Below are 13,035 nucleotides of genomic sequence, written 5' to 3' on the forward strand. Positions count from 1 at the left end.
CATTTTATCAGATCTAACTTTCCCATATTCTGCCGAAAATATCGGCGGAATATAATCGGAGCGTAGATGATCTGGGATTCCATGGATCTTTTGTCGCATGGACAGGTTAAAAACTGACAGAGGAATTGCAAAAGTATGGGAAGCAAACTTGGTTGGAGATGCCCGGTGAAGGGTGCACTTCATGGGCAAGGAAATCATGGTACAAAGACATAAAACTTGACTGAGGAATCAGTTGGAGTAGATTTTCGAAGTTATCAATCACCAATGGATTCATGATCTTGCAACGAATGAGAAATCTGTAGGATAATTCTGTGAACCGAAGAGTAAGCGGGGGTACTCCTGCCAAGACTTCGAGACTCATCGTATGTGTCGAATGCAAACACCCCATGGCTATACTCCAAGGTATTTGAAAAACATCGAGTGCCTGATCGCTTTGCCGGATAGGTGAAGCTGGAATTGGGCGGGTTCGTGCTTTCTAGAAAAAACGACCATTTCAGTTTTCTCCGTAGAGAATTCAATACCCAGCTCGAGAGCCCATGTGATCAGGTTGTTCAGGGAATCTTGCAAGGATTTTTGCAGAGCGGCGGGATTAGTACCCGTGATGGAAATAACTCCATCGTCTGCAAGTCTCAGCGTGCAGTTTCTAGTTAGACAATCATCCATATCATTGACGTAAAAACTATACAAGAGGGGGCTTAGGCAGGAGCCTTGTGGTAGGCCCATAAAACTGTATCGAGAAGATTTCAAGCTGCCATGATTGAAAAACATGTGCTGGCAGCTTGAAATCTTCTCGTAACAGTTTTATGGGCCTACCACAAGGCTCCTGCCTAAGCCCCCTCTTGTATAGTTTTTACGTCAATGATAACATCATATGCCCTTAAATTTGGTTGGCATATAATGCGCCTGACTGGCATATGCATGCAAAAGTGGAGGCCATATACATACATGGCAAATGCTTACCAAATTTGTTTGGATGAATATGCAACTTTGACCGGCTAAAATAGCGAATTTTTGAATTGAATTGCGATCTAATATGAATATATTCATGAATTGTCAAAGCACCAAATACGACTTTTGCCACACTCATATACGATTTATTATAGATATAGAAAAAAAACAAATGACGCAAAATATTTTCGTGAAATGTTTATTATAGCCTCACGTATCGCCATTTTTATATATGAGTATTTATGTTTGTAAAAATAATAATTGTTTGATTGACTTGTGTTGGGAGTGGAACATGAATGTTTAAAATGGCACAGACTGATGTTTGGTGAAAACTGCTGCGATGTGGGTTCGAACTCCGGGCGTCTGGATTATCATCCACCAGCTATCTCGCGCGGCTATCTGAAATTTAATTCAACAGCAGTTAAAACTTTCGAGTGCATCAGCATTTCATTGATATTTCAATGTGATGTAATATGTTCTTTATTAGGATCTAATATGATTTACTGTTTCATGATTTTCTTCAGCATGCAACACGATTTACTACAGTACTGAATCGATTTAAATTATACGCTTATACGACACACAAACTGCATCAGCGTAATATACGCATATGATGCGGATTAAATATATTTTACGACACTGTACATCATAAAATTGATGTTTATTATACCGAATTGCGACTTAATTTGATAATGATATATAAAATCGAGTTTTTACATTTTATGCGATTACAAATATACACGATACATACTTTCATTGATATTATATGCGATTATGATTTATTCGGATTTCTTGTAAGACTTGGCACGTGCAAAATTATACGATTTAATGTTTGCTGGGTAGCTTTGTGCACTAGCACCAGGGGTAGCATCTGACGTTCGATTGAGACCTAAAGTATAGCTTTTATTGAACTATTTACACCCTGCTCTACCACATGAACCGCTGTAATTAAATGAATTAGCTGTAATAAAATTAATTAGTTGGACAATGGTCGAACAATAGCTTTGAGCGTTTAATGAAACGATATGCTGAGCAATACGATGTATAAAAGATTATTTAGCCCAAATTGAAGCTTTTGTTTAAACATTGATATTCTCCTGGATAATATGTTTAAGAAACGTTTTGAAAACGTTTCTTTCACAGCAAAGCAGCTTTTGTACGACACATGACGGACAACTGAAATTCTTGCTGCATGCGTTTTTAAGCTCGTGTTCGACTGTTGTTAAGGTGCCTAAAATGAAATCGAGCAAATATTTGACAAACGTTTAAATCGTTCTTCAAATAGCTGCATTTGCCAATGATTTCTTTGAGAATATCCTGCTGTAGTGGTAAGATAGAAGATAATCTTGTATTACATTTAAGTGGTCTAATGGATCAAGTGGTTTGATGTACTATTATTAATGCAAAAGTTTGAATCTTAACCATTTGGTTGATTTTATTTAAAAACTCATCAAAAGCTGAACAAGTTTTATCTAATAGCTGTAGAATACTCTAACAAGCGCCTATCTATTTATATAAATTTGTAAAATAAATTATGAAATCAAATTAAGATTATCTTCTTTGATAGTGCAGTAGAAATAGAGCTAAACAAATCAAAATATGGTTCAATAGACCTTTCCTTTTTTTGTATTTGAGAGGCTTCAAACTTTGCAGATCATTCGCGTACATCACATGTCGAAAAGACGTGTGGACGTTAATCCACACATTGGAGTTGGACGAACGTTTTGCAATTGATTCTAACTGCATTTAACGAACAATATTGGCTATGGCTACATAATTTCTACTAGCTTACGTGAACAAGGTTTGCATAGAGGTTTTGATGACAAATAGTTCAATCATCCTTAAGATGTTTGATATTTCCGTACTGTTGACGGAAATCTTAATGTGCAGGAGTATATGTTGACCTAGGTTAGGTTCACATTTCTATTGAGTTGATAGTACAGGGTCTACTCATCACACGAATGAAGTCATGATTTACGTGCAAACCTTTGAACCACGCTCTCGAATGAACATTTACGATAGACTTTCACTATTTTCATTGGTAAAATTCATCGTATGAAATCTCTCTATCATTTAATTTTAAGCTCCTAACTTTGCGAGGTAGTTCGCTTTCTTATTACCAGAGATTGAACAATCCGTGAGGACTCATACGAAGGTTATATTAAAAGATTTTTTGATCTATACAATCATCTGATGCGAGCTACTTGGGCTCATTAACCGCAGAGCTTCTATTGAACTGAGATTATCCAAAAAAAATTATGGTCTGCAGAGTTACTGGGAACCATCCCCAATGCGAAGTTGATTGTTTTTCAAGATAAATGGAACAAGTTTCCTGCAGTTTGTGAAAGGCGCATGAATTATCATTGAAGATACTGAAATCGATGCATCTATCGAAACGAGACCCATCTGTGAAGCATATTTTTATGCAATTTGACTTGCTGATATTTTTCATCAAAAATATAGCTATACGCAACCCAGCAAACATTAAATCGTATAACTTTGCACATGATAAGTCACATATAATTTCGTATCAAATCACAATCGCATAAAATATCAATCAAAATATCGATCATATATATCTAAAATCGCATAAAATGCAAAAACACGATTTTCCATGTCATCGATGGATTGAGTGGTAACGTTGTCGTATCAAATCGCATATCAGTCCAAAAAGCATCGCATATCGTTATATACGGCTTTATATGCGTACAAAACATGGCATATACGTATATCGCCTCCACTTTTGTGTGTATATGCTAGTTATCTGCATCATATATCATACAAATGTGTCTTGGTTGTATGTATATCGCCTCCAATTATAGCTATTCATACGACTTAATGTTTGCTGGGAAGGCAATGATAATACATTCGCTGTGAGAAAGCAGAAAGAGCAGTAGAATAGATAAAATAATTTTTTTATAACGTGTTATGAGATCTCTCGGTTAATCTTCCCTCCATGTGCCGCAAATCGAACGGAGAAAGTTTAGCCTCAATTTGGCATTTTTACTTCAAATACGTGATGTGGGTATCCCAAGTGCATTTTGAATCAAACAAGACCTCAATGTACTTGAAGATTAATGACTGGGGATGTTTCTATCCGAAAACTTAAGCTGGTATAGGCTGGGAACCGTTTTCTATTAATCACTATTAATTCATTTTTCTGCGATCCTTAGATTCCATGTCCCAAAAGGACAAGTTGTCTACAGAACTTTGCAATGGGTTTTTTTCACAATGATGCTACATCTCATGAAGAGATTGGATCTTTTCTACAGCATTGTTTCGCCAACATACACGGTACATAGCTGTAGTTCTCCAAATCCGAACCGCACCGATTCTTGCCGACTCCTGCTCTACCTCCTCATCATGTCCTCACCAGATTTGACGCCATATTTGCAGGGCTGCTGTTCGGCAATCTTGAAACATGCAACTTAGTGACTTTCTGGATGCTGGGTTCGGCGTAGAGTTACGCCAGTTCATCCTCCTTCTCAATACTCCTTTTCCTGTACACTGGCGTATATTGTTCTGAGCACTCGACGTTCGATAGCTTGTGAGTCCTCTCCGAGCATTCGTGTCCATAGAGGACAACCGGTTGAATCAAGGATTTGTACACGGAACACTTCCTAATGTATTGTCGTTCGTATTTCCCGTGTTTCCTCTTCCAGTACCACGGCAATCTTGTCAAATGCTTCAATGGACACGGTGATTTCTTTAGCTTTGTCGAATGACAAGTCGTTCTCTTCGATGAGACACCAATTGGTTTTTTAACTCCTTCTCGAGATATTCTTCAAACATGCAGAATTTTGCATTTCGTTGAAGTTCAGTCAAGAATTCCATGATCGTTTCTCTTTCTTTTTGCTTGCGCCCAGCAAACATTAAATCGTATAATTTTGCACGTGCCAAGTCTTACAAGACATCCGAATAAATCATAATCGCATATAATATCAATCAAAGTATGTATCGTGTATATTTGAAATCGCATAAAATGTAAAAACTCGATTTTATATACCATTATCAAATTAAGTCGCAATTCGGTATAATAAACATCAATTTTATGATGTACATTGTCGTAAAATATATTTAATCCGCATCATATGCGTATATTACGCAGATGCAGTTTGTGTGTCGTATAAGCGTATAATTTAAATCGATTCAGTACTTTAGTGAATCGTGTTGCATGCTGAAGAAAATCATGAAACAGTAAATCATATTAAATCCTAATAAAGAACATATTACATCATATTGAAATGCCATTGAAATGCTGATGCACTCGAAAATTTTAACCGCTGTTGAATTAAATTTCAGATAGCCGCGCGAGATAGCTGGTGGATGGTAATCCAGACGACCGGAGTTCGAACCCACATCGGAGCAGTTTTCACCAAACATCAATCTGTGGCATTCTAAACATTCATATTCCACTCCCAACACGAGTCAATCAAACAATTATTATTTCTACGAACATAAATACTCATATATAAAAATGGCAGTTCGTGAGGTTGTAATAAACATTTCACGAAAATATTTTGCGCCATTTGTTTTTTGTCTATGTCTATAATAAATCGTATATAAGTATGGCAAAAGACGTATTTGGTGCTTTGACAATTCATAAATATATTCATATTAGATCGCAATTCAATTACAACATAATCGCTATTATAGCCGGTCAAAGTTGCATATTCATCCAAACAAATTCGGTAAGCATTTGCCATGTATGTATATGGCCTCCACTTTTGCATGCATATGCCAGTTAGGCGCATTATATGCCAACCAAATTTTAGGGCATATGATGTTATATATACGCTTGTTATGAGATTTAATGTTTGCTGGGCGGTTTTAGAAAATTATTATTAGAACATTTACCCATCGTATTCACCAGTGCCTTTTAAGTTGTATTAACTGGCTAGGCGTGCGGGTAAAATGGTCCCGTGGCCGAGAGGTTCGTGTCACACATTATTATGTTGGGGTCCGGTTTCGATTCCCGTCCGGGTCGGGGGTTTTTTCGTCAAAGAAATTTCATGCAACCTGTTCTGTGATCACGCGTACTCAAGAGCTTGCCACTCAGAATACATTCAAGGCGTGTTTTTGGTATACGATATCTCAACTGAGTATTAATATAAAGGACGCTAGTAAATATCTATAAAACTGTACAAACATGAATTTGTTAAAAAACTGACCGATTTTGCAGAATGAAGAAGTCAAGCGTATTGAGCATCGAAAAACTATCTGCCTCTCTATTGTATATTTTTATTTCTTTCATATTCCCCTTCGGTTAGCCCGGACACCAATCCGTCAGAGAGCCTCACCCATTGACGATATTCCCTTTGCCATTAGCATCTGACAGCGCTCAACCGTCAAAACACATCACATCTAGCCAGCAGATGAAAAAATTTCATTCGCGAATGTGCAAGAAGAGGTGTAGAGCAGAAGTGCAACGCGAAATCAACAAATTGAGTAGAACAATTTCTGCTAATTGCTGTTTCTGCTGCCCCGTGGCCACAGGCTAGTGAACAAGTTTCCCCAAGTATCGCAGTTTGCTCGGATCGGTAGTCGAATAATTCGTGAGAAACGCGAAAACAACAGTCGAAACCAGGAAGAGGTATTTGCAAAAACAAGAAAAGCTGCTGCTGCTTCAGGTTGGCTGGAGGCGAGGAGCAGGAAAAAATGTTGACAGAATGGCCCACGCAACCAGTTTATTGAGTTCCGGAATCTCACGCCGCAATCCAGAGGACGAGTACGAGCTAATCCACAAGATTGGCTCCGGAACTTATGGCGATGTGTACAAGGTAAGTGGCGATAACGTTGTCCCCCTTTGTTCTTCGCCAGCAGCAGGTGATGAGATGGTGTGCCTTGGAAGTGCCTCGCTCGCACTGTTACCCTCTCGGTGTGCCAGTCAGTCGTCTGCGGTCGATAATTAGTCTTCCTGGTGATGATAATTTTAGAAACAAACTTTGCTTGGATATTCAATCCCCGGGGAACCAGGAGATGGTTTAGATTCCGCACAGCAAGCAGACGAAGTCGGGTCGAAAGAGGTTTTAATTAGCGGCGATATGTAGGCAAACAACAGTAAACATTCATGTGGAAAGCAAACACGAAAATTGAAACGAGGCGGTCTGCGTGTTATGATAATACTAATAATAATACTGCAATTTGAAAGTGCATTTTCGAGTGCGACAGAGTGTCGCAGCGCAAATTGCCCGGCTCTGTGCCCTTGTTCACGTATGTTGTAGATAAATTTGGCATTGATTTGCGTGAATCCCTTATTCAGCGGGGTAATTTTGTTTCTTCTGAATCTTCTCCGGCTGCTTCGCTATTTAGTGCTGTGTGTCGGATCGGCTTTTTTTTATCACATGACAGATAAGAAAATTATTATTTATTTAGTTTGTGTACGTGGTTCTACAAGAGATAGCTTTGGCATTCTCTATCTGGCTGGATTTTGATGAAATGTGATAACATGTAACATGAATGTGTTCGTTGTCAAGATATTGTCGTTGTGTCTGCTGTTTCATCTTGTGTTGTTTTTTTTCCTCTGTATTCCTATGCCTATCGATTGCATGACTATTGTTACTAATGCTAGTGTGAAATTGCTACAATCTTTTTCCAGTTATATTGTAAATTTGGAATATATACTGGAAACGTGGAAATATAAAACTATAAATGATTTCTGTGGAGGAGCTGATTGTGAGCGGAAAGGGCTGCCATAAATGTGAAGCAAACGTTTTGTGACCTCTTGTTCACAATATCCTTGGCAATAGTTGTTCTTCAATCGTTTGACGATATATTACAATTAATTACAACAACTAGCTGATTTAAAGTGTCAACTAATTACATAGTTCTCAATGTTTCTCGTTTTTGACATATAAATAAATAAATTGATGAAATTTCATTATTTGAATACGTTTGTGTTCGTTTGTAAATGTTTCTAAAGTACTTGTGAAATGTTTGCCTAATTTGGCTGATAACTTTTCGAGCTATTGATTCGCGCAAGCAAAAAAGGCTTCGAGATGCAAAGGGTTAAAAGAAACGAAACGATGAAGGATTATGTTGGTAAATTGAAGGAAGGCTGTCATTCCTTTATTTTTTTGATGATTTGCAACATTGGTATAAATTCATTAGGCAATAGAAATCATTTTCACTGAAGACAAACTTGTTTTTGTACGGGGGATAAGGATTGCACAAAAAAATCGCATAAAAACCGCACAGACACAGGTTTTACTGTACTATTAATCTTTTTTTTATCTATTATGGAGTAATTCCACTCCAAATAAGCCGGTCGCTGACCCGATCATCCGATTTGTTTTAGAAATTTGGTACTTATGATCAAAATCCGAGTAAAAATCTAACAAACAATGAATTATTAGTTTAAAATGCAATCCATATTCTAACAATTGATTAACTGATTTTTTTTGCATGCTACAATCATGATATCTGTATCTCGTTTTATTTCTCAACTACTACTAATCTGTGATACAATACAAACTTATTTCGTAAAAAGTCACATCAATTATTCAATTCAAAGTCACATTAGCATATTCAATTTTTATGCGGTTGATACGTGCCGCGTAAAAAAAACCGTGTAAATTCCGAAATCCACGTAAAATGAAATCGCTTAAAAAAACGCGTAAAAAAAGATTTCAGTGTAGTTTAAATCATGTTCGTGAAATATTAGAAAATATTGTGGAGCCGATCTGGCGTGGAGGTAACATCCATACTTCTCACGCTCAAGATCACGAGTTCAATTCTCACTCCCGACATTCTTCCAAAATGGAAGGTAAAAGTGACGAACCAGCCAGAAACGTTGAAAGTCACTATAATACAGAAAAAAAAAATATTAGAAAATGTATACTTCGTATAGGAATTTCACTAACATCATTTTCACTATAAAAAATGGTTATTTCTCGAAAACGGTTAGTCCAACGATAAAACGTTGTTTAGTTTTTCATGTAGAATCGTATGTAGATTCCATTTTTTATGTTACGTTTCTTAACACTAAACCTACCAATGTTTCATGTATACCTATTCCTACCACACCGGGTCAAGTGACCCTTTCTAAATAGTTAGTGAACAATGACTCGATTTATTATGTTTTGTTAAGAAACGGGGCATACCATATTTCTCCTGTATATTTTGACATTTTGGGATAACAATTATTAGCAAAATATTGAAATTACCATTTTCGACACGCAAAATAGCACTGTAGCTTGGAATGGTTACTGTTAGCTCGCTTGGATAGTCAGCAATACAACAAGAAAGGAGTAAACACTGAAAAATACATTCGATGTATGTTTTAGGAAAAGTAGTGTAGGCAAATGATGTTGTGACAATGTAATTTGCAAGAAAATTTAGACTAAAAGTTGACTAAAAGTCTGCTAGACCAGTTCCAGGCCGGATCGTTGCCCTGGTTAGGGGTGTTCTGTATCGCAGTATTCTCCGCCTCTTCTGGACCAGCTGCTGACCGTAATATTGTCCCGGTTGGATATAAGAATGCTCCGTCTTTCGGGTCGATACCGGGATGTTCCGGAATTTACGTTTATCGGCACAATCACTGTTAACGCGTACTATAGAACTCCCGCACTAATGGACTCGAACGTTTTATTCAGTGGGTCTGAACACAACTCTTCAGACAGGTGCTAATAGGTGATGAATCGAACACGTCTCTTCTCTATCTCGTGTGTCAAGCAAGTCCGATCTTCTCAGGCCGAAATTTCCTCCACCCCGCTAGCTAACTCGTCTTTTATTAATTGTATTTTGTTTTTCGTTTCATTTAGGTTTTATTTTTATCAATTGGGTGTAAATATCCGTAAATAGCTTATTTAATTTTCCTATAGATGTGTTTTGCCTTTTTTCTCTATATTTTAATGCCGTGGGTAGAGATAGAACCACTAACAACATAAACGAACAGGTGACCTGTCACAAATTTCAAACTTGAGCTTGAGCTTGAGCTTGGGTAGACTGTACAATTCGTAGTTGCTCTCCGTGATTGACCTGAACCAACCAAATTGCACAAAGAACACACAGAATAACGCTTGGGACTAGCAAATCATTCTCGTTGTGCAATTTTCGGTGATTCGAGCTTTAAATGGTCAATAACGACGCCGGCCACGTCCTTACAGTCACCAGGGGAAGGAAAGGAATGTTAGTATGATAATCGCCGCCCGAAGGCCAGAAGGGTCGCCTCTGTAGCGTGGTTCCTTAGCGATTACCATGGAAAGGATAGTTGTTAGTAGGGAAAGGTAATAATCAGGATTCACTGTGGTAAGTGATGTGATTATGTGAACGCGAACTATTGACTACACTACAAAACGAAAATCCTAAATCTCGTGTTACGACTCAAGGCAGAAATTATTGTTAGGTATCCTATGACCTATGAAACCTGTCAAATTAATTGGACTGACTGTATATTCCATTATTTAACGCATATACTTTTATTTCAATCTCGACGGCGGAGTGTTATCTTTGGCAAATCCAAGGAATTTATATATTATATTATTTATCGCACATACTTTTCATCGAAATACCTCTCCGCGTTATCTTTAGGAAACCTGAGAAGGTAACCGAGAGAAATCTACATATTCTATTATTTATCGTGCTCCCGTGGCCAAGTGGTTACCGTCACACCTAACATGCTGGGGATTCGAGTTCGATTCCCGTTCTGGTCGGGGGAATTTTTCGTCAGAGAAATTTCCTCCGACTTGCACTGTGGTCTCGCGTATTCTATAACTTGCCACTCAGAATGCATTCAAGGCGTGTTATTCGGCATAGAAATCTCAACTAAGTACTAATAAAAATGACGGAAGTAACACTACGTTGAGACGGCAAAGTTCCTCTAGGAACGTTATTCAAGAAAAAGATTTATTTATCGCACGCGCTTTCTACCTAAATCCAATCGCTATGACGGTGTGTTATATTTGGGTAACCTTGCCGGGATAAATCTAGATATTCTATTATTTATAATGAAAAGTATCATCGAAATAATTCTCCTGGTTATTTTTGAGAAACCTGAGAAGGTAATAGAGAGAAATTCATATATTCTATCAATTATCGCTCCTACTTTCTATCGCGAATGGCTAGAGTTATCTTTGGGATCCCTAAAATCAATCGAGGCCATATATTATGTTATTCATTGCACGTACGCTGCAATCAAGTTATTTTTGAGAAATTTGAGAAAAACCGAGAAAAGCCTCTAAAATTGCACGTACATTTTCTCAAACTCCATAAAAAAAATACATCGAATAAGCGCCACCCGCTGAAGAAAATTTAGTTGAATCGGCCGCACAGATCCCGAAACAAATATGTCGTCAGGTGAAAAAAGACGGGTGGGTAATGTCGGTGACATAACCGGAGTGACGTAGGACAAAGGGGACAGCTTTTGCCAAATATACATCCTAAATATACTGTTTTATTTTCTTCCTATCTACCTGAAAAATGGACTAGTCCACTGTCCACTCTTCATGAACATGCTGGGGGTTCTGAAAAGAACCTTTGGTGTTGTGTTTTTGCGTTTTTTCACAAACTTGATTGTTGATTTTTTTCTGAAGGCTTTGTACTTATTAAATGTTCAACTTCGGGCATCTTTCGGCGTATACACATATCGTACAATCAAAATTATGGCTGTGATAGGGAATGCACAGGTGGTCATCAACTCGTTCACTATCATATATTTCACTATTGTGCACATTACCGTACATTAAGCTGTGGTTTCGGAGAAGAATGAATTGTAAGATTTGTAGTCTCCGCAAACAAAGTAAATAAAAATGAAAAAGAACTGAGATTTTGGAGACGAACTCTACGATCTGTCGAGAAATAAACGAGCTATAAGCGTTCTGAAAAACCAACAGTAAATACAGGGACGGATGACCTTCGGATTAAAGTCCTTTAAAATAATAACAGAGCAGCAGGAAATACATAGCTCATCGTGTTGCTCCTTAGTTATTTCTCTATGCAATGCAGATGCAATGCAGAAATTGACGTCAGTCAATTTTCAACATCAGTTATCATCATTTATCTCTACAATCGCTGTTAGGTATACTGGCACCAATCCGTTCGACCTAGTTACCCTTGCGGAGCAATCAGTGAATGAGACCAACAGGGAACTGGCGACCTGCACGGTTCGAGTGAGCCTTCTCCTTTCCCTTAACATTTCCTCCTTTGTTACGTCCACACGTCCACGTTGCTGCTTGTTTTCGCGATGCGATGTTAAACGATGCCGTACAACCACACTGGTTTACGGTTTGAAAGAAAATGAGATATTTTTTTGGGATCCGCGCGTTTTATACTCTAGCGGTACACGCTCACAGGATAGAGAGAAATCGGCAGACTCAGCCGGAGGGGCGAGTCCAACGAGACGAACGAATGAGCGTTAAAAGGCAGCGATGGCAAAAAAATACATTCATTACGATTTGTTCGCTCGTTGGATTCACATGCAGGCTAAAAAGGGTCCTTTTCAGGATCACAAAATTATCTTCAATCTAAAGAGTTTTTTTTTGTTATCACTCGATATCCCCATCTTGCTCGGCTAAACCCCTCCGTTTAGCGATTGCGTCTGCCACTCGCCACAGCTCTCACAGTTGGAAAACTTCTTCGCATCCAGCCTGTGACATGCCTGTTTGAATGGAATCTACTACCAGCCGCCGTTTTGCGATTGCGCCCGCCACTCGCCACTCGCTGCAACTGCCTGTTGTTGTCTTGGTGTTCACCGAACCGAATGTGTTCCGTTCCGAATGCGGGTCCTCCTATCGTCGCGAGCAGCCCCGCCAGCCAACTCGATCACTTCGGCGGCCGAAACCACATAACGCCGGCTAGGTGGACTGGTGCACTGGTACCAACGCGCTCGGCCCAGCCACCCTTGCGGGGAATTCCAGATCAACACGGTTCGAGCGGGATCCCGCCCTTCCCTTCACCTCTCCTCCCTTACCATGTCCAGACATGGCTGCCTGGGTTGGCTTGTTGATGCGTTGCGACGCGAACCGATGTGGTGCACGGCTCGAATGAGAATGATCGCTACGGCAGCGGAGCGGGGATTCCCAAGCCGACTGGCCGGCTCGAGAACTACGCATGTGTGAGACTGCGACCAATGTTTCGTTCATCTCCCTC

At 38.9% G+C, this 13,035-nt stretch overlaps 1 protein-coding gene across 4 annotated transcripts in view; it reads left to right on the forward strand.

Annotated features, from left to right (window-relative positions):
• The first annotated feature begins 6,293 nt into the window (after window positions 1-6,293).
• The window catches only part of LOC129768031 (mitogen-activated protein kinase kinase kinase kinase 5), a 44,104-nt gene continuing 37,362 nt past the window's right edge, over window positions 6,294-13,035 (forward strand). For 3 of the 4 annotated variants that reach the window (XM_055769393.1, XM_055769394.1, XM_055769396.1), the window contains exon 1: window positions 6,295-6,728. In XM_055769393.1, the coding sequence (XP_055625368.1) occupies window positions 6,618-6,728 (111 nt within the window). In that variant the 5' untranslated portion in view covers window positions 6,295-6,617. Of the gene's footprint in view, window positions 6,729-13,035 lie in introns of all 4 variants that reach the window. The other variant, XM_055769395.1, reaches the window with a different exon arrangement.

This window comes from Toxorhynchites rutilus, chromosome 2, assembly GCF_029784135.1.
Source record: "Toxorhynchites rutilus septentrionalis strain SRP chromosome 2, ASM2978413v1, whole genome shotgun sequence".
In the NCBI taxonomy this organism is placed as follows: Eukaryota; Metazoa; Arthropoda; class Insecta; order Diptera; family Culicidae; genus Toxorhynchites; species Toxorhynchites rutilus.